Source organism: Poromitra crassiceps (assembly GCF_964638095.1).
Source record: "Poromitra crassiceps genome assembly, chromosome: 2".
Lineage (NCBI taxonomy): Eukaryota > Metazoa > Chordata > Actinopteri > Beryciformes > Melamphaidae > Poromitra > Poromitra crassiceps.
This window is the reverse complement of record NC_139624.1, coordinates 45,330,881-45,357,961: the sequence shown is the minus strand read 5'-3', so window position 1 is coordinate 45,357,961 and position 27,081 is coordinate 45,330,881. Positions and strand designations below refer to the sequence as shown.

Genomic DNA, 27,081 nt, shown 5'->3' with positions numbered 1-27,081 from the left:
TGGCATCAACTCAAATCAACTCTCAATAACTGTCAAACTAAATGAATGTCTGCTAAAATGTCTACCGTTTTGGGATATGTGTGTGATCATGTGTAAACTAAAACAGCATTGTTTTTCGGTGAAGTGTCCCTTTAACCACTATTCACAATATCTATTACAGAGTTCAGCTATAATACCAATGGGGGGTGGCTTGTTTTGGGGGAGTGGTTGGGCCAGACTTCTCACAGGATGGAAGGGATGGGAGAGCAAGAGCGCCGCAGCGGGCAGGGCGATCCGTAGGGTGAGCTCACAGGAGACAACCTCAGAGCGTTACCAGCCATGCCAGTCATGCCTGCTATGTTGTTTAAGCTCCGGGATTTCTCATAGCCTTCAGATGGGGGGCGACAGAGAGGTGGTGGTGGTTGTGCAGGAACAGGACATGAACACAGACAGGCAGGCAGGCAGGTAGGCAGGCAGGCAGGCAGGCAGGCAGGCAACGGTCCAAGTCCAAGCCAGCCGAGTGAAACGGGACAAGACAGGAGACAGGAGTGAGACATACTGCATGGTGAGAGCATGTACAAAACACTTTTTTCTGACAATGAGAGAAAGCAGATTAGAGTTCTAGGTCAACTGGAAACATTTCTAAGAGGAAGAGCTGCTCTGAAGGCAGAAATGAATTCATTGGTTGTCCGCTGTGGGCAGAACAAAGAACTAATGCTGCATTGAAGACAACTGGGGAAAAAACAAGCTCCAACTTGTTAAATATGAATTGAACGGTTGTCCAACTCGGAATTACAGGTTGGAAATTCAGAGCTCTGAATGATACCAGAATTTCTGACTTGAAATTCCAATTACTTCCAAAATATAGTTTTGTGCACAATAGAGAGCCAAAGTCGACGCCACTTCCTGCTTCAGCATTGTACCAGACATTTTCATCCGCCATTTATTTTCCCATGGACGTTTCGGAAAATGCTTATAAAAATAGTTTTACTTGTTCAAACCAAAGGATTCAGCTATATTAAGAAACAGGAGACACCACAGAACATTTCACTCAGACGAAAATGTAAAAACAATTGCGGAGTTATAGAAAATATTTTTTCAATGTTGCTTTTCAAGTTTAAGTTTTTTTAACACATTCACTGCCAGACGTTTTTTTTTTTACTGTAGTTAGATTCTGCCAGAGGGTTTTTTTGAGGATTCTGGCTCATCTTTCAAGACCCGAGGATTCTTTTCTGCTAAGATTTTGTGAACACACAATATCTCAAAAGAACTAATAGAATGTGTGCTTTCTCTGTCTAAAAGAGTTAGTTTGTAGAGTTAGTAGTTATGTAAGCATTAGCAGTTGAATACAGCATGGTTTCAGCGTCAGAAAAATTATTCAGAGATAAACGGCTTTTTGTGAAATTCGATAGAACAGTCACTTTAACCATTCATTTTTGGCATCAGTAAGACGTCAGACATCTAAACAATAGTTTTGAACAGTAATTTCCTCCATAACAGCAGGAAACCCCCCTCTGCTTCCAACTCCTCCCTCCGTGGGCGTTCTTCTTGGCTGCAGCGGCCGTCACAAGCTTGTCACCAGTCTCACTGCTTTGCTGCTGCTGCTGCCTGTCTGCGCGGCCGCTGTTTGAGGAAGTCTGGATGGACTCGCTCGCTTCTTGGAGTTTTGGTTGAGAGCTTTGATGAAGCTTTTGCGATTCTGGTCATATTTATGCTGCGTGTTTCAAAGTGTGTTCCACCTGTAATCTATTATGCAAATTTGCAATCCCGCATCGCCAGCAATCAGCGCGAAAACGAAAGCGTTTTCCCCCATTCATTTTCATGAGAATGGCTGCTTTTTGCTTGCCTTCCTCTAGTCAGGAGAGCACTGTCGCCACTTAGTGGGTCGGTGGAATGGGTTGTAAACGTTCGGTGGCTCCAATAATTATATAAGAGATGTAAAAGGGTTAGATGCACATCCCACGGTCAAAAAAAAAAATCATTTTTTTGACGGAGTAATACGTCAGTGGCAGTCAACCGTTGGATTTTTTTTGACGGAGTAATACGTCGTTGGCAGTGAACGTGTTAAGTAAAACAATTTTTATAAGCATTTTACAAAAAGTCTATGGAAAATAAAATAGCAGATGAAATCCCTTGGTACACATGCTGAAGGAGGAAGTGACGTTCACTTTGGCTCTCTATTAACAAGCAAGGCAAAGCAAGCAGATAATGGAGCGTGCCAATTAGCTGGCGTAAACACTGATGAGGAATGGCGGCGTCGCCTCATTAGCATAGTGCATACAGCAGCGTGTGTTTCACACAGAGGAAGGCCCAGCGGAGCGGGTGGAACAGAGGGCAGCCTGGGTATACGCCAACAGATAGCGGGGGAGTAGAAAGGACCCCATATTTTATGCATAAACATCGGGAACGGCCACTGCTAAGCGGCAGAGACGAAGGCGCTGCTGGATGCCCACCCACGACGGGGGGAGAAGCACGGCTGGCGAGGGGCCCGCTGCGAGGGAGAGACCGCCATGTTGTGCTCCCCATAGCGTCTGGACCGCACTTCGCTTTACCTGCCAGACTCAGACTGAAACCCTGGGAGAATCAGTCTGCAGTGCATTCGTGAATACGGCTCTCCATGAACCAAAATATTGTATTATTGTAATATTGTGTAATTTTATTGTAATATTGTATTATTATTGTACTATTGTACCAGTGGGCTAGCACGGGCTTTGACAGAGTATAATGATACTGAAAGCTGTAGTTCCGCGACTGGCAACTTGAGGCTGGCTCCAAAAGGGAGTCATTCCCCATTCATCCTCATGTTAACTCAATGAGTGCCAGCCACTTTTGGAGAACGGACGCTCCCAGTGCCAGAGTTTCAGAGCGTTTTCAGTGATTTCTCGAGGCCCACAGAATATTGTGTGATATTACTATGTAAACACCGAACACGCACAAAGAACGATGAGACTCTATTGTATCAGCAGCAAAAAAAAGTTTATTGATATCATTTTCCGTTCTTTAGTTATCAGCCGGAGAAGATAGGTCAAAAACAGCAAAAACAGGCGTTTCCAGTGTCTCTGGTGGCTCTGCTCGCTGTGCTGGCTGCTGCGTGTGTCAGGCGAGTCTCTGCTGCCTGCCATGGCAGGCTCTGCTGCCTCACGGATCCACGTTCAGATGGCGGCCGCTCGTCGGGGGAGTCTGGATGGGGCTCGCGTTCGTCTGTGTTTCTGGGGTTTCGGTTGTGAGCTGGGATGAAGCTGCGTCCGATTATAGGCTTTCTGCTGCGCGTTTCAAAGTGCGCTGCACCCAGTCTATTTTCGGAGCGCTCAGCCTTGTGCGCCGGCTCCCAGCGCGACACTGAAAAGCCAAACCATTCTCATGAGAATGGTTTGGCTTTGGTTTTATTTTCTGGCGGCTAATCGTGTGGAGAAGCTATGCAGCAGAGACAGAGACATTTGTGGGAGCGGATTGACTGCTGTTCGCAGCTAGACTCAGCCCTCAGTCTTAATCCGTTTCACTCCTGTAAGACTGAGAATATTACTATTTAAATCTTTGCATAACGTTAGGTGGCGCTGTTGGAAGCCTTGCATCGGAGAACCAATCATGAGTGCTGTGGGCGGGCCTGCTTTCTGGGGGCAGTTCTCATGCAGAACCGGTGTCTCGCAAAACATCGTCGCATTTGCAGAGAAACATATTAATCACTTAGAAACAAACATAACCTGTTAATAGGACGTGTTTCATCCGGCCCCGGCGGCTAGAGGTCTTTCCCCCAGCGATAAACCCAACTCCCGAGGCTAACGTTACAGAGAAAATGTTTTTGTAAAATAAACCACAGCTATAAATTTTGCTCCCATATTTTTATAGGAGATGTAAGAGGCTTTGATCCACGTCCCACCGTCAAAAAACGCAATTGACGAACATACTCGTCCTTGGCACTCTACGTTAGTATTTGAATTGACGAACATACTCGTCCTTGGCACTCAATGAGTTAAAATGCCCGCGTTTGTAACAGGATTAAACATGCCTGGTTCAAAACACGGCTTTGGCCTAGCTAATTTCACCTTTTATAACAACTATAAGGGGGATGAATTTTTATATAACTCACCCGTTTAGATTAAAATATATGATAAAAAAGACTAGTTTTGTGGGTGATTGACAGGTTGCCTGCCCAGTGATCGCACAGCTTCCCGATCACGGAACAATAGCAGGCGGAGCTGCGGCTCTGGGAAAACCCTGGTCTCGTGCCGTCTCGCGCAAGCTGTGCAAGGAGCCCAAGATGATGACCTTGACAAGGGCCACACTAGGCTTCCAAATGGGAGTCCAAAAACAAATGGGTGACGTCACACTGACTTTAGATTTGTCCATATTTTTAGATGGTCGATGTTTGTACTCGACTGTAAAACCTGGTAATGTTCAACACACCCTAAATTCAATTAAAAAAAAATCAATTTGCGAGCAGGATGTGGAGCAATAAGGACAGCAGCATTCAGATCGCCTTCTGGAGAGGCAGTTAGCTTCTGATAGAGGCATTTAGCGGGAGTTCCACATTACTGTGACAATTAACAATGTTAATGCCTCAAGATGTCTGGCAAATACGGTTTAGGCTCTACATCCTCCCTCAATGTTATTTTTGTCTGTTCAAAACGAAACGGAGACTTTGTCCCTTTTAATTTAAGGATTTTTATTATAGATATCAGATTTTCTCGGATGCTCATTTTGCCTGCCACCTAGACCTATGGACTTCCTTTGTGAGTTAAGCTGGACAGTCACTGCTTTTTGTCTTTATCTTGAGACTGAGACCTGATTATTTCAGATGTGGGAGTGAAGTAAAAATAGGCTACTTTACTGTTACTGTAATCATGTAAGATTTTCACTTAATATCTGTACTTTACTGTACTTGAGTTTTTCTTTCACTGATTTTTTTCTTCTTTTTCTTTTTCTTTTTCTCACTACATTTACTTTTTCTCACTTTCAAAAGAAAAATCTATTGTTTTCTACTCACTACATTTTCAAAACGGACTCGTTAATCTCGGGAAATCATCTACTGATTTTTTCCTCTTGCATTGGACAATGAATGTGATTGGCTGCGACACCAAAACCGAGGGAAAGGGACAGAGCATAGATACAGTGTAAAAAAAAAAGATGGACGTAGTGAGTCTGACGTCAACCATTGGTTTGTGGGCTCCCATTTTGAAGCCTCGGGTTTGGCATTTTGGCCGCTGCCATCTTGTTGTTTTTTTTAGCAAGAAGTGAAGTATTTGTATTTATTTGGATGAGAGGCAGTTTCCCAGAGCTGCAGCTCCACCTGCTATTGATATACTGTAGCAGGTGATATACCGCGATTGGCCAAGCTGCGTGATCACTGGACAGGACAGGCAACCTGTACATCACGCCCAAAACATAGCCTTTTTATCACCTATTTTACTCTAAACACATGAGTTGATCAAAAATAAAAATAAAAATGACCAATAATTTAAAAAATGAAATGTGAAGATAGCTATACAGTAGATACCAAAACTGGTAGTTCTGCATTGTCCTCATTGCGAACATCCGGCCTTGCCTTCTTTGCTCATTGCCATACTCATCGCTCATACTCATTGCCCATTTCATGCCAAATTTGCTCCAAATCTGCCTGAAATGTTTGCTGGTGTATCATCACCTTAACGTTGATGTTACACTAGGCCAGGGGTGTATCATTACCTTAAAGTTGATGTTACACTAGGCCAGGCGTGTATCAAGTCAAGTCAAGTTTATTTGTATAGCCCTAATTCACAAGCATGTCCCAGAGGGCTTCATAGAAAATATGTCTAGCTAATTCTAGCTGACACAACAGTAGCAAATTACAGTAGTAATGATACAATTGATACAAATATAGAAAATATAGGAGAGAGCGGAGGAGAGAGCAGGAGAAGGGAGGGAGAGCAGGGGGAATGTGAGAGAGGAGAGAGCAGGAAAGTGATGAGGTGGGGAGAGAATGGGAAATGTTGGGGAGTATAGGAGGTGGGGACGTATCAACAAATAAATAAATAAATGTATAAATGAGCAGATAAATACATATATATGTATCATAAATATATGTAGAAATAAATGTAGATGACATAAATGTATATATATGTGTATTTTCCTATTTTTGTACGTTTTATATATTTATTTGATGATTTATTTGTGTATTTATACATTTATACATTTATTTATACATTTATTTATACATTTATACATTTATTTATACATTTATTTATTTATTTATTTATTTATGGCATTTATTTATGTCTGTTTTATTTTATTTATGTCTGTTTTATTTACCTCCCATTTATTTCTGTGCCTTGTATTTAGTGATGTCTCCTTTGTATTTAGTGATGCGTCCTTGCTTCCTTTCCTTTTCTGTATACATTTCTGCCTACTCAATGCAAATTAGGGGGGCGGCCCTGTGCATTTATGCCCTACTCAATGCAGATTAGGGGGCTGGCCGTCATGGGCTCAAGTCTTTGCCTATTGGCTCGAATGCACATTGTCCTATCTGCTCCAAACTTGTCATGCATGATAAGTGTCCATGCCTGAAGATATCTGCACATCAATATCCATGGTATTTACACTCATAGCGCCACCTACTGGCAACAGGAAATGACATGTTTTACACTTACATGAACTGCTCAGAGTGGGTTGAACACATCCACCTTGGATGTGGTCAGAAAATCCTTTACCACCCAATGCAGCTTCATTGTGATGATTATGAGTGCTCATTGACTGGCGTGGGCGTGGCGCCATGGCGAAGGTTGATGTTTCGCCGTCACACAGGAAGTTGGAGTAACTTCATTGTAGATTGTCCAATCTGCTCCAAACTTGTCATGCATGATAACTGTACATGCCTGAACACATCTAGATGTCAATATCCATTTATAGTCATAGCGCCCCCTACTGGCAACACAGAAAGTGCTTTGTAACTTGGCCCTACATGCTCACACGTGCACCAAACTTCACATGTTTGATGAGCATCCCAGCCTGAAGACATCTAGATGACCATTTGGAGTTAGAGGCAGAGCGCCCCCTACTGGCCACACAGAAAGCGGTTTGTAACTCGGCCGTACATGGTTACACCCGCAACGAACTTCACATGTTTGATGAGCATTCCAGACTTCACACATGAACATGCCAATATAGCATTATAGGCAGAGCGCCCCCTACTGGCAACACATAAAGTTGATTGTAACTCAACTGAACGTTGTCCTATCTGCTCCAAACTTGTCGTGCATGATAAGTGTCCATGCCTGAAGATATCTGCAGATCAATATTCAGTGATAGTTACAGCGCCACCTACTGGCAAAAGGAAATGACAAGTTTTACACGTACATGAACTGCTCATAGTGGGTTGACCACATCCACCTCAGATGTGGTCAGAAAAGCCTCAAGCTCTCGATTAACCTTCATTGTGAGGATTATGAGTAAGACATTGATATGTCAATATCCATTTATAGTCATAGCGCCCCCTACTGCCAACACATAGATCGTTTTGTAACTCGGCAGTACATGGTCCCCCGTGCACCAACATACACATGTTTGATGACCATCTCAGCCTGAAGACATCTGGATGACCATTTGGAGTGATAGGCAGAGCGCCCCCTTCTGGCCACACAGGGAGTTGGAGTAACTCCATTGTAGATTGTCCAATCTGCTCCAAACTTGTCATGCATGATGAGTGTACATACCTGAAGACATCTAGATGTCAACATCCATTTATAGTCATAGCGCCCCCTACTGCCAACACAGACAGTGGTTTGTAACTCGGCCCTATATGCTCACACGCGCACCAAACGTCACATGTTTGATGAGCATCCCAGCCTGAAGACATCTATAGGACCATTTGGAGTTAGAGGCAGCGCGCCCCCTACTGGCCAGTGGCCACACAGGAAGTTGGAGTAACTCCATTGTAGATTGTCCAATCTGCTCCAAACGTGTCATGCATGATCAGTGTACATACCTGAAGACATCTAGATGTCAACATCCATTTATAGTCATAGCGCCCCCTACTGCCAACACAGACAGTGGTTTTTGTAACTCGGTCCTATATGCTCACACTCGCACCAAACGTCACGTTTGATGAGCATCCCAGCCTGAAGACATCTATAGGACCATTTGGAGTTAGAGGCAGAGCGCCCCCTACTCGCCGCACAGGAAGTTAGAGTAACTCCATTGTAGATTGTCCAATCTGCTCCAAACTTGTCATGCATGATCAGTGTCCATGCCTCAAGCCATCTATATGTCAATATCCATTTATAGTCATAGCGCCCCCTACTGGCAACAAAGAAAGTGGTTTGTAACTTGGCCCTACATGCTCACACGTGCACCAAACATCACATGTTTTATGAGCATCCCAGCCTGAAGACATCTAGATGACCATTTGGAGTTATAGGCAGAGCGCCCCCTACTGGCCACACAGGAAGTTGGAGTAACTTTATTGTAGATTGTCCAATCTGCTCCAAACGTGTCATGCATGATAAGTGTCCATGCCTGTACACATCTATATGTCAATATCCATTCATAGTCATAGCGCCCCCTACTGGCAACACAGAAAGTGGTTTGTAACTCGCTCCTACATGCTCACATGCGCACCAAACTTCACATGTTTGATGACCATCCCAGCCTGAATACATCTAGATGACAATTTGGAGTGATAGGCACAGCGCCCCCTACTGGCCACACAGAAAGCGGTTTGTAACTCGGCCGTACGTGGTCACACCCGCAACAAACTTCACATGTTTGATGACCATCCCAGACTTCACACATGTACACGCCAATATAGCATTATAGGCAGAGCGCCCCCTATTGGCAACAGGAAATTACATATTTTACACTTACATGAACTGCTCATTGTCCCAGCCTGAAGACATCTATATGTCAATATCCATTTATAGTCATAGCGCCCCCTACTGCCAACACAGAAAGTGGTTTGTAACTCGGCCCTACACAGTCCCACGCGCAACAAAATTCACATGTTTGATGACCATCCCAGCCTGAAAACATCTACATGACAATTTGGAGTGATAGGCAGAGTGCCCCCTAGTTGCCAGTAGGGGGCGCTATGACTCTAAATGGATATTGACATATAGATGTCTTCAGGCTGGGACACGTATGAAGCACGTGCAGTTTGCCAGAGATTGGACAATCTCCAATGGAGTTAATCCAACTTCCTGTGTGACGGCAAAACATCAACGTTCGCCATGCCCAAGCTGCATTGGGTGGTAAAGGATTTTCTGACCACATCCAAGGTGGATGTGTTCAACCCACTCTGAGCAGTTCATGTAAGTGTAAAACATGTAATTTCCTGTTGCCAGTAGGTGGCGCTATGACTGTAAATGGTTATTGACATATAGATGTCTTCAGGCATGGACAGTTATGCATGACAAGTTTGGAGCAGATAGGACAATGTGCATTCGAGTGACAGCGACTTCGTGTGTCATGGCGAGACATCGATCTTCGCCGCGTAGCTACACCCACGCCGTCCATGGTAAATGCAAACTTTTAATAACTATTCATCATTGGGGTCTCTTTTATCTGCTGTGCAAGTTTGAGGGTGATCTGATGATCCCGTAGGAGGAGTTCGTTAAAGTCTGACCCCTGGAAATGGGTGAAATGTCTGAAATATTGCACAGTAAATTCAAAATGGCTGACTTCCGGTTGGGTGTGGATCCTGGCACCAAGAGACTTTTCCGTCAGTCTGGCCATGATACATGTGCCCTGCAATTAGGTGAAACTTAGTGCGAGGGCTATTCCGTTTATAGGAGGCACTATGGAGGCATTTAGCCACGCCCCTGGCCAAAAATCTTGAAATCTGAAAATTTTCGCCACTTGTGACGGATGTGCAAAGTTTGGCCACTTTTTGTGCATGTTTAGACCCTCAAAAATGCACGCAAAGTGTAAGTATAATAACAATAAATATAGCCGCAAGCGGCGATGCGGGGTCCAAGCATCCGGTGACATGGGGGATATATGAGACATAATAAACACAAAATAAGGCACATTTATTCAGAGTTGGTATGTGCACAAGTAAACAAAATTTGGTTGAGATCCGGTGACCTGACAGTTTCCAAGCAGTAGTAGTAGTAGCCTAGTAGTAGCAGTAGTAGGAATAGTAGTAATAGTAGTGTTGGTAGTAGTGGGACTGGTAGCAGTAGTAGCAGCAGTAGTTGTAATTGACCGGTTAATGAGTTGTGGGCAATTTAGTGTCGGGGTGTGTTTCATTAAAAGTTTAGAGATTTATCATTTCAAAACTGTGTGATTTGGCCAAACGGTCTAGGAGGAGTTAGCAAAAGTAGGGTTTTGATCAAATTCAAAATGGTGGAAAATCTAGGCAGACGCAAATGGGCGCGGCCTACATAGATAGATGCATATTGATCCAAGGAATCCCTGAGAAGTGAAATTTTGACACGAAATGGTCTGTTATAGCGCCACCATCTGGCCGGTATGGGTAATTTTTTGTTTCTGAGTAGTGAGGCACATTTCCAATCTATGTGCCCAGTCTGGCTATGCTGAGCATTACAGTTTCTGCTGTACATACAGTTTTACCGGAGAAGAATAAAAAAAAAATATATATATATAGCCGCAAGCGGCGATGGGCGGGGTTCAAGCCTTGCGCAGATGACAAAGCTTCTGATTCTGACTAGGACATCCTCCTTGATACAGCTGACAAGTTTCGCGATCATTGGACAAACAGGTGTGGAGTTACAGCCTTTTTATGTTAAGCCACGCCCATTTCTGGCGTTTATGGCGCCCCCTTTTGGTGGAATTGCACAAAATTTGACACGCATGGTCTGGGATGGTCTCCGAAGACCTCCTGCAAGTTTCGTGAAGATTCCTTCATCGGTCATGAAGTTATGACAATTTAGCTGATAGGCCACGCCCTCTCACAACTTTAACGATTAATATCTCCGAAACTAAAGGAGATTTCAAAGGTTTCAAAAAGGCAGTTTGTAGAGCTTGCTCCATAGATGCTTCCTGGCGATGGTGGTGCAAATCGGTCCAACGGTCTAGGAGGAGATGTCAAAAATGTGTTTTCCAAACTTTTCCAAATATCTCAAAAATTTTCCAGACGGACATTAAGGGTCCTTATGGCAAACTTGTAGAGCAGGTTCACCTGAACATCTGGAAAAAAAAAGTTTGAAAATCGGACCAACGGCGTGGAAGTTAAGGCCTTTAACGTAAAACCATCGATTATAGCGCCACCTTCAGGCCGATTCGAAAAATCTTTTTTGAGCAGCTACCTGCCAACAATATCTGTCATTGGGCCAAATCTCAGGTCTCTACCATTTACCAACTCACGGGAATTTGCGTTGGGGCAGATGAAAAAGAAGAAGAAGAATAATAATAATAAACCGGCACAAAAACAATAGGGTTTCAGCCCCTTCAGGGCTTGAACCCCTAATAATCAGAACAGATACAACAGATACAATCCATGCACTTCGTGCTTGGACCCCTAATAACCGGAACAATTACAATAGGGATCCACGCACTTCGTGCTTGGACCCCTAATAATAATCCCTTGGAATACAGTAGGTCCTTCGCCAACCGACCATGCCGGTGCTCGGGCTCTAATTAAAGCTGCAGGCAGCGTCGTGGGCCCTCGCACCTGCTGCGCGTCGGGGTTCGGAGCAGATAGGACAACGTTCGGTCGAGTTACAATCAACTCCCTGTGTTGCCGATAGGGGGCGCTCTGCCTCTAATGCTATATCGGTGACAGTGTGTACGTGCGTGAAGTCTGGGATGCTCACCAAACATGTGAAGTTGGGTGCGGGTGTGACTGTGTATGGCCGAGTTACAAACCGCTTTCTGTGTGGCCAGAAGGGGGCACTCTGCCTATCACTCCAAATTGTCATGTAGATGTTTTCAGGTTGGGATGGTCATCAAACATGTGAATTTTGTTGCACGTGGGACTGTGTAGGGCCGAGTTACAAACCACTTTCTGTGTTGGCAGTAGGGGGCGCTATGACTATGAATGGATATTGACATATAGATGTGTACAGGCATGGACACTTATCATGCATGACACGTTTGGAGCAGATTGGACAATCTACAATAAAGTTACTCCAACTTCCTGTGTAGCCAGTAGGGGGCGCTCTGCCTATAACTCCAAATGGTCATCTAGATGTCTTCAGGCTGGGATGCTCATAAAACATGTGATGTTTGGTGCACGTGTGAGCATGTAGGGCCAAGTTACAAACCACTTTCTTTGTTGCCAGTAGGGGGCGCTATGACTATAAATGGATATTGACATATAGATGGCTTGAGGCATGGACACTGATCATGCATGACAAGTTTGGAGCAGATTGGACAATCTACAATGGAGTTACTCTAACTTCCTGTGCGGCGAGTAGGGGGCGCTCTGCCTCTAACTCCAAATGGTCCTATAGATGTCTTCAGGCTGGGATGCTCATCAAACGTGACGTTTGGTGCGCGTGTGAGCATATAGGACCGAGTTACAAAAACCACTGTCTGTGTTGGCAGTAGGGGGCGCTATGACTATAAATGGATGTTGACATCTAGATGTCTTCAGGTATGTACACTGATCATGCATGACAAGTTTGGAGCAGATTGGACAATCTACAATGGAGTTACTCCAACTTCCTGTGTGGCCACTGGCCAGTAGGGGGCGCGCTGCCTCTAACTCCAAATGGTCCTATAGATGTCTTCAGGCTGGGATGCTCATCAAACATGTGACGTTTGGTGCGCGTGTGAGCATATAGGGCCGAGTTACAAACCACTGTCTGTGTTGGCAGTAGGGGGCGCTATGACTATAAATGGATGTTGACATCTAGATGTCTTCAGGTATGTACACTCATCATGCATGACAAGTTTGGAGCAGATTGGACAATCTACAATGGAGTTACTCCAACTCCCTGTGTGGCCAGAAGGGGGCGCTCTGCCTATCACTCCAAATGGTCATCCAGATGTCTTCAGGCTGAGATGGTCATCAAGCATGTGTATGTTGGTGCACGGGGGACCATGTACTGCCGAGTTACAAAACGATCTATGTGTTGGCAGTAGGGGGCGCTATGACTATAAATGGATATTGACATATCAATGTCTTACTCATAATCCTCACAATGAAGGTTAATCGAGAGCTTGAGGCTTTTCTGACCACATCTGAGGTGGATGTGGTCAACCCACTATGAGCAGTTCATGTACGTGTAAAACTTGTCATTTCCTTTTGCCAGTAGGTGGCGCTGTAACTATCACTGAATATTGATCTGCAGATATCTTCAGGCATGGACACTTATCATGCACGACAAGTTTGGAGCAGATAGGACAACGTTCAGTTGAGTTACAATCAACTTTATGTGTTGCCAGTAGGGGGCGCTCTGCCTATAATGCTATATTGGCATGTACATGTGTGAAGTCTGGAATGCTCATCAAACATGTGAAGTTCGTTGCGGGTGTGACCATGTACGGCCGAGTTACAAACCGCTTTCTGTGTGGCCAGTAGGGGGCGCTCTGCCTCTAACTCCAAATGGTCATCTAGATGTCTTCAGGCTGGGATGCTCATCAAACATGTGAAGTTTGGTGCACGTGTGAGCATGTAGGGCCAAGTTACAAAGCACTTTCTGTGTTGCCAGTAGGGGGCGCTATGACTATAAATGGATATTGACATCTAGATGTGTTCAGGCATGTACAGTTATCATGCATGACAAGTTTGGAGCAGATTGGACAATCTACAATGAAGTTACTCCAACTTCCTGTGTGACGGCGAAACATCAACCTTCGCCATGGCGCCACGCCCACGCCAGTCAATGAGCACTCATAATCATCACAATGAAGCTGCATTGGGTGGTAAAGGATTTTCTGACCACATCCGAGGTGGATGTGTTCAACCCACTCTGAGCAGTTCATGTAAGTGTAAAACATGTCATTTCCTGTTGCCAGTAGGTGGCGCTATGAGTGTAAATACCATGGATATTGATGTGCAGATATCTTCAGGCATGGACACTTATCATGCATGACAAGTTTGGAGCAGATAGGACAATGTGCATTCGAGCCAATAGGCAAAGACTTGAGCCCATGACGGCCAGCCCCCTAATCTGCATTGAGTAGGGCATAAATGCACAGGGCCGCCCCCCTAATTTGCATTGAGTAGGCAGAAATGCATACAGAAAAGGAAAGGAAGCAAGGACGCATCACTAAATACAAAGGAGACATCACTAAATACAAGGCACAGAAATAAATGGGAGGTAAATAAAACAGACATAAATAAAATAAAACAGACATAAATAAATGCCATAAATAAATAAATAAATTTATAAATAAATGTATAAATGTATAAATAAATGTATAAATGTATAAATAAATGTATAAATGTATAAATACACAAATAAATCATTAAATAAATATATAAAACGTACAAAAATAGGAAAATACACATATATATACATTTATGTCATCTACATTTATTTCTACATATATTTATGATACATATATATGTATTTATCTGCTCATTTATACATTTATTTATTTATTTGTTGATACGGCAGTCCCGGCTCTCCATAGAGAAGGAGCAGGGGAAGGGGGAAATAGGGCAGAGCAGGGGAGGGGAGGGGGAGGGGGGGGAGAGAGCAGGGAGAGGAGGGAGGATAGAGCAGGGAGAGGGAGGAGGTGGGGAGAGAATGGGAAATGTGGGGGAGGAGAGAACAGAGAATATGAGGTGGAGGAAGGAGCAGGGGAAACAAAGAGAATGGGTGCCATGCTTTAAAATTGGATGGATGCCATGCTTTAGAATAGTGGGGGGGGGGGGGGGGGGGGTTCAGGAAGGGGAGGGGGTGGGGAGGGAGAGCAGGGGGAGTATGAGAGAGTATATGGAGAGAACAGGGAAAGGAGGGCTAGTTGACACAACAGTAGCAAATTACAGTAGTAATAATAACACATCGAACAATCATAATAGAGAAATATGGAAATATAGGATATAATGGGTACCACGCTTTAGGGTAGAATGGGTGCCATGCTTTAGAATAGTGGCAGAATAGTGGGAGAGGATAGAATGGGTGCAATGCTTTGGAGTTGAATGGGTGCCATGCTTTAGAATCATTACCTTAAAGTTGATGTTACACTAGGCCAGGGGTGTATCATTACCTTAAAGTTGATGTTACACTAGGCCAGGGGTGGCCAACCATTCAGAGACTAAAGGTGCTCTTATACTCGAGCAAAGCTCCGTGGGGGTGGGGCCCCGCGAGTCTCCGTGAGTCACCGTGTAGACCTCGCGCTGGGGCAGATGCCATTATACTCAGAAAGTGATCAGCATGTATTGTACAATGGTGAGAACAGCCCGTGAAAAGTCGCAATGAAACTCTATGCAGTACTGAGTGCGCTTTCACTCTCAAACGACCGCACATCAGCACATGAAGGACTCACCAAACTTGTTTTTACTGAAAGCCGTTTTTACTTCTCAGCCCTGATAGCCTACTCTGTGCTGCTTTTAATCTCTCTCAATCATGCTCTCAACACAACACATTTACTTGGTGAAATGACTAAAAACGAACAGTTGCAAATCTAAGTTTATAGCCTACCACATGGGTCAAGAAATGTGGTGAAAACACAGCTCAGTGTTCAGGGTTCAGTGGCTCGAAAGCAGCCATGTTTGGAGAGAAGCTCGCGCTGTTAGAAAAAAAATCAGGCACAACGCGAGCGGCCGCTGGAGCTAGCGAATAACCACGCCCAACAAATTTACGTAATTTCACGCGCCCGCCCCTCGCTCCACCCCCGCGCCCTTCACGGCAGGGTGAGCATAATTCAGCCTTAAGAGCCAACAAAATAGCTGTGCTACTGCAAAGAGCCACATCATGTATCAGGATGTCACATCGGAGACCGCGGTTCGCATCCCGGCATGTTCAAAGTCTTTTATTTTTTTAAGCTATTTAACCTTAAACCCCGCCACTTAATACCCCCCTTATATTTTTTGCCTGTTGCACTCCCTCATCCAGCAGCTGGATATTGATAGTCAATAGTTATTTGTTATATTCATAATAATTATTATAATTATTATTATGATTTTTATATTGATTCTTATCCATTGGTAACTTCATCCCTCATACCTCATATCAACATTTCATGCTTACTCAGAATTTTAACCCCTCAAATGCCAGTTTACTGTACTTACTGTACAATCAAATTTACAGTAGAAAAGACAAAATATGATTTTTTTGCCTTCCCATCAATGTCACCTGGATATCCCCCTGTGGGATTATTTTAGCCTTGGATTTGTCACATTTTTCACGGAGGAATTATTTTCTTACTTATTTCATCTTTTGAGAATTGCAATCCTTATTATCCATCCATATTTTTTGCCTATCTGGCTGCTTGCCAGATATTGATCGATAAACGACGAAACGCGCCGGCTCTGTGACACGGAAGTCCACAGGAAGTATCTGGAAGACGACCCGGATGTTGTTCATGAGCGATCTTTGACATCTGAGTGACTGGCCTGTGGTGACCTGCGCCTCCTCCTCCGCACGGTGGGGCCAAGACAGGCAGACATCCGCAGCGGCCCCTACAGCAACATTAGCCGAGAAAGAGCCTCGTTTCACGGCATTGGATTGATTGTGCCTCGGTGCTTTGAGCGCACCTCAAACCGGGAGCGATAGAAAGCTCCTACAACTACAGAACACGACAATATTAGAGATCTAGAGTCAATTTTCGACGCCGATTCCAGTCATGCTATTGCCGAGTCGCTACGACGAACGAGCGCGGAGATACGGACGTATGTTCAATGAAGGTAAGTTTCAGAAAAAATCATGAAACTGCTAATTTTCGACTGCCAGCTAAGTTTCACAAAAAACATAAGCTAGCTTCATTGATCCATCAATCTTGGTCTAAAGGCTTCAAATCAGTAGTTTGCACTGGAAAATCCGGGTTCCCAGGTCATGTGACATGTTGCTATGACGACCACTGTACTGTGTATTTCATGTTAAACTGCATGCAATTGGCTGCTATGCCAGCACTGATCAAATAGTGGGGCGGGGCCAAACACAATAGAAGCTACAAATTTGATGTCTTGACTCGAGCTGAGAGGTGTAAGATCAGAAAAATAATTATTTTTGGGGAAGTAGATGGGAGTCGGAAAAAAAATGTATTTTCGCAAAATTAACATTGAAATCAATGGGAAAAATATGCAATGGATTTTGAAGGCTTGTAACTCCACCAAATGTTCAACCAACTCCAAGGTTAGATATTAAGGTCAAATTTAAAGGTGTTTGGTCCAGGATGCCCGCTGAAAAAAATAAAAAAAATTAATTTTGTAAAAATTTCCTGGAGGTCTCAAAAAAGTGGTTTTAATGGTTTTAATACGCCGGCTGCTGGATCCGAGGGGGAACAACGTGAGTATAGCACTTACTTTGTGCCAGGAACACTTTTTTAGGGTGGCGGAAGGGTGAATTACCATAATAAATCAAAAAAAAAATTGGGAAAATTTCAGGCCTGAATTCCCAAGACTTTTTTTTCCACAGAAAAAAAAAACACAAAGTACACCTTTAGATCCAGCTGATGGACGAGGGGGGTACAAGGGTTTTAATATGATGTAAGCATTACTGTCTGTGAGAGCTTGGTAAATTTTCAGAGCAACTGAGTCTGTTTCCAAGGGATTTAACAACTAGTCAATCACAATGCAATATGGACTGCTCCAGCTTTTACAGCGCCAGACACGCCTATTTCCTCATTCATTCAAAGTGCAAATCGTGAAGCTTTACTATGTATGTCAGAATCAAAATCTGCGTTGGATATTATTAGTCTGTTCCCGAATGACTGTCTAAAGTTACCGCTTTTATTCACATCAGTAATTTCTTTGAAGAGCGGTTTCTGCCTCCACGTATTATACAGCAGCTCAATTCACCCTCTCAATAAACTCAATAAAACCTGCATGTCTTTTTTGCGAGTGGAAGTAATGTGTAATCTATCTCAGTCTAAATTTCCAAAATCCGTAAGCGTATTTAGACCATTTAGGCTCAATGAATAATAATGATCTCATGATGTGTTTGGTCGCACTGATGGAATAATTCCTATAGGCTAATAGGCTATCAATAAAAAAATAATGATAATAAAATTAAAAAAGGTTGCTGAACTGAATCGACACGGTACATGTGGGCATAGATTTCCTTTATAAAAAATAGCCTATTTTGTGGTCACATATAGGTTATTGGCAGCAGAGTCGCATATCTCCATATTTCATACAAGGACTATGCTGGAAATATGAAGTTCAATCACATCATACAGGCCAAAAGCAACACAGTTGCAGCTGCAAAATGCAGCAGTAGCCTAGATATGAATCATCTGTGTGCAGGCGATCCCATATTAAATTGCTTAGATGTAGTAGGCTATTCTGGCATGTATGATGACCATGTCCAAACAAACGTCAGCCTCAGCTCCGTTGCGCACATGGCACCGTGCGCTTTGGAGACGTTTATGTAACCTTTTTACGCCGGTTTAGTGATATTTCTCCACTCACCCTTCAGCTGCAATCGATCAGCAGGGTCAAACGTATCTAGCCTACTTGAGAGCACAAAAATGAATATATAAAAACATATTCCAAAGTGGTAAGTAGGGCTTAATTTAAATGTAGCCTGCAACAAGTGCAAGACTTCAGTCCTTGATTACCGTAATTCAACAGGAGCCATATGGATTTTTTTCTTTTTTCTTTTTCATTTGAATGCAATGTATTTTTCATATGGGGACCATATGAATGGCAACTCGCTGTTTCCAGAGAGCTGATTGGTAAGCAGGTGGGTCTTTCATGGGTTTTGATCTTATCCTCTGAACGTAACCTGCTACAGACCAGGTTAGCCATAGAGCATAGTTGCTATGGTGATCTATCTCGGTAAGAAGTTAACTAGCGTCTTGGTACGGCAAACCTAGGTTTAAACCTGAAGTTACCTCGCTAAGCCACTAATCTTGCTTCGTGGTATAGGCCTCTGGACTGATGTATTTACATCTTTTAAGATCTATTTTCTTTTAAGATCTATCACTCGCTGAAAACAATTTGCTCTGATATCTTGTGCTTTTCTGGTAAACGTGTCTGGTTTGTGCTCTGCTTTTTGAGATTTTTTAAAAAGATAATTTTAGTCATACCGATACAAACAAGTACAGTCATAGGAAGTCCCCTTCAGATGAAACCACGCGTGAACAACGAACAGTGAATAAAACATGAATCACTATTAATGAACAACATGCATGAATGACTGATTGTGTAATAGACAATAACACTCTTGCATGCCTTTTATAGTTCTACCAGAAATAACGACAATACTCCGCTCTCATCAACCCGTTCTCTTCAATCTGCATACAAATAACACAACTTTCGACTTTAAAATTGCATGCAGTGAATACGCCAAATTCTTAAATATTGTGCAGTGCATACGTCAAAGAGTCAGGAGCTGTAACCAGGAAGTAGCATACCAGGAAGTAGCGTGACATTGAAATAACCCGGCGCGCTACTTTGGTTGCAGTGGTCGGGGTGGTGGAGGCGTAAAACACTTGCCTTTCATGCCTAGGAGCCGTGTTCGATCCCAGCGTGTCCGAAGTCCGCATTTCAACCATAAGACACATTTAACGTTTCTGTTACTTAAGCCTAGCTTAGTCCAAACCATAATCCTGACCTTAAAGGAACACTCCGCTCATTTTCAACCAGCTTTGTATCATTAGAACATCAGTAGTATATCAGAAAACTGTAAACGGTTTTGAAGTCTGTCATTTAATTTGACAGTTATTGAGTGTTAAAGTGTGGACCAGTGACATCACTGGTCCACACTAACTCAAATTAATAACTCATTAACTCAAATCAACTCTCAATAACTGTCAAACTATTCATCATTCATCTAGTTTGACAGTTATTGAGAGTTGATTTGAGTTAATGAGTTATTAATTTGAGTTAGTGTGGACCAGTGATGTCACTGGTCACTGTCACTTTAACACTCAATAACTGTTCAAATTAAATGACAGACTTCAAAACCGTTTACAGTTTTCTGATATACTACTGATGTTCTAATGATACAAAGCTGGTTGAAAATGGGCAGAGTGTTCCTTTAAGTTGTTTTACTTGCCTAAACACAACCAAAGTTGTTTGCAGCCGTATATAAGACACACTGGTCTCCAGTCTTGAATTTGACTTTGGCGTACACATTGTATGTATTTTCAAAGTGGAAACCTGTTTTTTTTGTATGCCATGGGGTGAGACCGGGTTGTTTCCATATTGCATGCTGGCTAATAGAGTGCCAAAGTCACACCCTCTTCCGGGTTCGGCATATAGTACCTAAGATATTTCCTTGCTCATAGACCTTTTGTAAAATGTGTATACAAAATAGAAAAAAGGAGCTTCTTGGATATTAAGTTCACATTTTAATTTAGAAGTAATGTACAGGTGTACTATACACGTTTACTAACATGTAAATCTTCAAGCAAAAACACAGGCAACAAAACGCAACGCGTTTCAACCTTGCTGGTCTTCGTCAGGCTATATCAGCACTGCCTTACGACCAGCGAGGTTGAAACGTGTTGCGTTTTGTTGCCTGTGTTTTTGCTTGAAGATGTACATGTTAGTAAACTTGTATAGTACACCTGTACATTACTTCTAAATTAAAATGTGAACTTAATATCCAAGAAGCTCCTTTTTTCTATTTTGCATTCTACTTGGCCTGCTGAGCTTTCTTGGCCCACTTTTTTGTAAAATGTGTATAAAAATAGTTTCATTTAGTCAAACAAAGCAATTCAGCTATATTTAGTATCAGGGGAGACCAAAGAACCTCTCACTCGTACCAAAAACTAGAAACAATGTTGAAGAATTGTTTTCTTAATTTGTTATAGCTGATATACAGTAGCTAAAGTCTTTTGATAAGGCTTTGGCACTCTATGGCAGCTGTCCAGAGGGGAACAGTGGTTACCTGTTTTGCGGATGCCTCCATCTCCGGGGCAGGTGTAGTCACTAGCAGGACAGGTGTAGTCACTAGCAGGACAGGTGTAGTCACTAGCTGCGAGCAGGAAGCAGGTGCCCGTAATCCGGCGGTCTTGCTCCCGGGTGCTGGACCTCCGCATCAGGACCCTCTCCTCCGGCGACATGGTCAGCTCACTCCCGCCGCTGCAGTCTGCCAACAGAACTGCGGGAAAGGTTATAATAATAATAATAATTTAAATTATAGAGTGCTTTTCTAAAAACTCAAAGACGTTTTACAGTACATGGGTTACATTTGAACTATCTTTTAACCGTTAAAAGATCAAAGAAAACAAAACATTTAAAACATATAAATAAATATCACATGACACAACAAGTAATCAAACTGCTGAAACAGCGGAAACTGTCATTTTCTGGGTTCTAGAAGTAAATGTCCCATTCATTTTCCAGGAAAATCTCGATATGAAGCGCTTTAAAGGAATAGTTCACCAAAAATTCCCCCATTCCCCCATGAAGGCGCCATACGAGTAGCAGCGGCCTCTCTGATTGGTGGGGAACTTGCTAAAGCCTGTGGGAAATTATTACACAAGGGAGCCAGGAATAAAACAATTTCTTAACAACAAAGCTGACAGATGACCAATGGCATCTACAGGAACATAATACAGTATATTTTATTTATTTTATTTTATTTAGTATATTTTATGGATGGGTCAAATGCAGAGGACAAATTTCACCGGCCACCGTCCGCATGTGTGTGTTTGTGGCCGTCCGTGCATGTGTTGATGTGTGATCGTGTGACAATAAAAGACGGGCTTGTCCGTCTGAAATCGTTTTTTTTTGTTTTTTTTTATATGTTTCACAATCTGATAATAATGGTCAATTTTCCTGTTACAACTAATGATCAAATTCCCTATGATAGAATGAATGGGGAGCTTAGTTCCGGAATGTTTCAGCTGTGTGTGTGTGTGTGTGTGTGTGTGTGTGTGTGTGTGTGTGCGTGCCTGCCTGCCTGCCTGCCTGCCTGCCTGCCTGCGTGCGTGCGTGCGTGTGTGTGTGTGCGTGCGTGAGAGAGAGAGAGAGAGAGGAGGGGGTTGGAGGGTGTTGTGCAGGTATCACTCATGACAACATCAAACAGCCTCCCACATTAAAAGCATGGCACCAAATGTCAGAAGCGCCACTGTGCAGCACAATGAATGAATGAATGAATTTTATTATGGATAATGCAGACAAACATCCAAAGGATAACATGAAAAATGTGATACACTTATTTCCATCATGGTCCCTGATCTTAAGAACATGACACACAATAATACAGTAGCATCAGATAAAACAATACAAATCAGACAAAGGATAAAAGGAACTAGAGATTAAAACAAACATACCATAAAACACCGGGGGACTCGACTCACATTTTACACTAGTTTGCTCAACAAGAATTTTTTCAGAAGGGTGGTACGGTGGTGCAGTGGCAAGCGCTGTCGCCTCACAGCTCGAAGGTCCTGGGTTCGATTCCACCTGGGACGCTGTGAACGCTGAAGGAATGCGTGCCCGTCCGCATGTCCTCGAGTGCCCACCGTCCGGGTGGGGTCGTCAAAAGGGCCTTTCTGTGTGGAGTTTGCATGTTCTCCCCGTGCCTCCCGGGGTTTCCTTCATATAGGAACCCCTTCACCAAAACATGCAATATCCTGGTTGCTAATGTGGTTCCTCCTCTGGTCGTTAAGGGCGCCTGTTTGGAGGGAGGGGAACTGGTTGGAATAGCGTGAACCTCCCACGTGCTATGTCCTACCGGTGAAGCTTCCCCTGTCAGGTGAAAAGAAGCGGCTGGCTAACTGCCCATGTCTCGGAGGAAGCATGGAGCCAGTTTCGGCTCTCCCCAGATCGGCAGAGGGTGGAGTAGCAACCAGGATAAATAAATTAAATTAGCACTAATGGGGGATAAAAATGGGATAAAAAATCTTGCTGAAATAGTTTGGGCAACAGTCATGTAATATTTTATAATAGAGGTACAATTAGAGGTCAAAAGGTCATACGGTGTGCAGAGCCGATGGGAAAGACTCACGCCTTGCTCTCACCAGCCAATCAGCGGGCTTACAAGGATGGAAAACATGTTTTGGTCAGGGGTCCCCAACCTTTTTTGCACGGCGAACCGGTTTAATACTGACAATCTTGGGGGGGAGGGTGTGATATTAGACACACAGCACATATTTTCCTTGCATGAACTTGCACTTTATTATACAACCTAAAAACATTGTAACTCACCAATATGGGAGCCCTGGGCTGTCTGCAACATGACAAGACATCGACTTTCTTTCTTTCGTCGTACGGCCGCGGCGGGTCTCCTTTTATCTCCCCCGCCTATTCTGAAGAAACCCTCAAGTGATGTTTCTCAAGCTCGCTGCACCCCGCACAGCGCACATGTATCAGCGGGCCATCACCATATAAATTACTAATTAGAGATTTCTGGTTGTTTGGGACCCGTTTCTGACCTACCTTGACGAGGTTAGGGGCGACGGGTGATTCGCCCGGCTGGTCTCCCATAGACCCCTTGTGCGTGATCCCATGCATAACATGTACAAGCACTTTCCATCATGTTGTAATATTGTGTGTGTGTGTGTGTGTGTGTGTGTGTGTGTGCGTGCCGTGCGTGCCGTGTGTGTGTGTGTGTGTGTGTGTGTGTGTGTGTGTGTGCGTGCGTGCGTGCGTGTGTTTTTCTTTTCTTGTGTGAGTTTGTTCTTTTTTGTGTTGGTTATAAAAAAAAAGGGGAAGACTGTACATTCTAAGCTACATATTATTGTTTTATTGAGTATGATTGTCTGATTCCATACCAATGCGGACTGTACCCTACCTTGTAATAAAAATACCAAAAAAAAAGGATGTACAAGATGTGAAGTTATGGAATAAGGGGGTAACAATTCAGGAACTTACAAATAACAATAATAATAATAATATTATTTATTTTTTAACTACCGGGTATTCTATTATTATAGGATATGTATGACCTACTGAGCAATAATGTAGACGTTTTGCCAAAATATTATATTTCAATATAACATGATACATAACATACCCAAAACAATATATAATATATAGCCCCGAAGGGGGCTGGAACCCCTAATAATAATAATAATAAACCAGAGTAAAAGCAGAGAGCCCATGAGTGGGCGAGCCTAGGAATTGAGCTGCAGCTCGCCGAGCTAGCAAGCCCGCAAAGCGGGCGAGCCTAGGAATCGAGCGTGCGAGATGCCTAGTAGGTAATATATACCCAAAACAATAGTAATATAAACCCAAAACTAACTATACATTATATCCCCAAAACAATAGGTAGTATATACTGAAACAATACGTCAAATCCTTTTGTTTCGACCAACAGTGTATACACATACCCAATTTAAAACAAAAAATGCTTAATGTTAAACATGTATGCACAAACACAGGCACACACACACACAATTCCCTCATCGCATTTGTCCAAAATGGTTATATATAGAATAAAGCAAACATAAGGCATAAGGTTTCTTGGCGAAGCAGAGGAAACATACCTTCCAGACTTTGTATTTTAAATGACTATAAGGAAATCTCCCAGGCGACTGAAGCAGATTGATTCTGTTTTTGCATTCATTTGAAACATGAATTATTCCATGCTGATTAAATATGCAGCATCTCAGACTGTGAGGGACCCAGAGTGTGCACCTACCCTCAAGGAGTGACTGTACTAGAATTCAAAGTAAATCACTATACTGAGGTCAACACTCATTTCCATCAATATCAGACGTGTCAGAGTAAATTACTGACACGAGCCCAGAGGGAAAAACAGCCACCTACGGTCCAAACAGCAAATGAACAATCCGTACTGGAAAAAAATAAAAACAAAATAATACTTCAACACTGGGACTGATTCCTTCTCCGACTGAATTCTTATCAACATTAAATGTTTCAACACTATCACTCTCAATACCTTTCTCATCACCTCCCTTATCACTGTGGCAACGGGAGACAGGGCAAAGCTGCCAGGTGAAAGTGCTCAATCTTTTATGGGGAATCTGCCATGGTGTTTGTAACTCTGGAGATGGGGAAGCATTTATCGTCTCAGGGGAATCTGTCAAATGGTGATAGCTCTCGAACTGATATGAACTCCCTTATGGATTCCTCTTGTAGTTACATAAATAACCCTGTCCCTGCTGCTGCTTTGCAAGTCCAAGTCAAGTTTGAAGTCTTTGAGGTAGAGTCCAAGTCAAGTCTCAAGTGTTTGAGCTAGAGTCCAAGTCAAGTCTCAAGTGTTTGAGCTAGAGTCCAAGTCATGTCTCAAGTGTTTGAGCTAGAGTCCAAGTCAAGTCTCAAGTGTTTGAGCTAGAGTCCAAGTCAAGTCTCAAGTGTTTGAGCTAGAGTCCAAGTCAAGTCTCAAGTCTTAGAGCTAGAGTCCAAGTCAAGTCTCAAGTCTTTGAGCTAGAGTCCAAGTCAAGTCTCAAGTGTTTGAGCTAGAGTCCAAGTCAAGTCTCAAGTCTCCTATGGATGAGCGTTCTATCATCTGCTGGATGCCGTCTGGTCTGCTTAGAACACTGCAGCTAAAACTAAGGAATACAAAAAAAGTACTTTATTATCCTCACTCTTTAATCTATTAGCATACATTATCAGAATTGATTAGTTAACATTATTATTAGACATGTCCTTAATGTTAATGCCAAAAAAAAAGTATTTTGAGGATGAGTCTCAAGTCAAGTTTCAAGTCACTGTGTGTGCGACTTAAGTGTGACTCGAGTCCAAGCCCCCATCTCTGGCTGCTGAGAGACCATAGCCTGAGCTGTGACAAGGTCTTACCTGAGCGGTTGCGTTCGAGCACCCTGCTCCCCTTGGCGTGGCACAGGTCGCCCTGGGTGCTGTTGCAGGTGGTGTTGAGCTCGGCTTTGCAGTAGGTGGGGGAGCCTCCCTGCACCGCCTGTGGGATGTGCTTCTTCCTCTTCTTGGGCAGCTTCTGCTTGGCCATGGCCAGCGAATAGTACATCCCAAAGTTATTGACGATGACAGGCACGGGCATGGCTATCGTCAGCACCCCCGCCAAGGCACACAGCGCGCCCACCAGCATGCCTGACCACGTCTGTGGATACATGTCGCCATAGCCCAGGGTGGTCATGGTGACCACGGCCCACCAGAAGCCAATAGGGATGTTCTTGAACATGGTGTGGTCGCTAGCGGTGGGGTCGTTGGGGCTGGCGCCGATGCGCTCGGCATAGTAGATCATGGTGGCGAAAATTAACACCCCCAACGCCAGGAAGATGATGAGCAGCAGGAACTCGTTGGTGCTGGCGCGTAACGTGTGGCCCAGCACCCTCAGCCCCACGAAATGACGCGTCAGCTTGAAGATACGTAAGATACGGACAAAGCGCACCACCCGGAGGAACCCCAACACATCCTTGGCTGCCTTGGATGAAAGGCCGCTCAGCCCTACCTCCAAGTAGAAGGGCAGGATGGCCACAAAGTCAATAATGTTGAGCAGGCTTTTTACAAACTCCAGCTTGTCCGGGCTGAAGATCACGCGCACCAGGAACTCAATCGTAAACCAGAAGACACAAACGCCCTCCACGTAGGTGAGCGCCGGGTCCGTTTCGATTTCATACTGCGGGCCCAGGTCCGGCAGACTGTCATTCCGCACTTTGTCGGTTTTGTTAACGATGGTGTTGAAAGCCTCATGGGTCTCCAGGCAGAAGGTGGTGATGGAAACCAAGATGAAGAACAAAGAGGCAAAGGCAACAAACTACAGGAGAGGAGAGGAGAGGAGAGGAGAGGAGAGGAGAGGAGAGGAGAGGAGAGGAGGAGATTAGAAAGAGGAGAAAAGAGAAAAACAGAATGGCATCAATACAAATTCAATATCAATTAATTTCTGACATGCTTGAAGCATTCTATATACACTGGCTTGGTGCACGAGCAATATCAAGATACTGAAAATTCTATTTCATTCATTTACTCTTGAGAAAGGCAGAGAACTCACTTTAATTAACTTGCATCAATTTGAATGGACTCCAGAGAGAGGAGCAATCTATTACCAAAAGCAACAAATAAACACATTCTACCCCATGCTCCATGTGGGAATGTAGCATGGGAATTAAGATGCAGTCAGATTTAATTTGCTACTATTGATGTGGTGCAGCTAGCTGTAAAGCACAGAGGAACAATTCAGCAGTGCAGTGGGGAATTAGGGCGTGATATTTTGGGGT

At 43.6% G+C, this 27,081-nt stretch overlaps 1 protein-coding gene across 3 annotated transcripts in view; it reads right to left on the bottom strand.

Annotated features, from left to right (window-relative positions):
- Positions 1-221: 221 nt before the first annotated feature.
- Positions 222-27,081, bottom strand: part of kcnc2 (potassium voltage-gated channel, Shaw-related subfamily, member 2) — a gene marked incomplete at both ends in the record, with an annotated part of 231,754 nt that continues 204,894 nt past the window's right edge. The window contains 3 exons of one of the 3 annotated variants that reach the window (XM_083632028.1): positions 222-367; positions 20,865-21,077; positions 25,688-26,621. In XM_083632028.1, coding sequence (XP_083488154.1) covers positions 222-367; positions 20,865-21,077; positions 25,688-26,621 — 1,293 coding nt within the window. The remainder of the gene's footprint in view (positions 368-20,864; positions 21,078-25,687; positions 26,622-27,081) is intronic. The other 2 variants (XM_083632029.1, XM_083632030.1) reach the window with 2 other exon arrangements.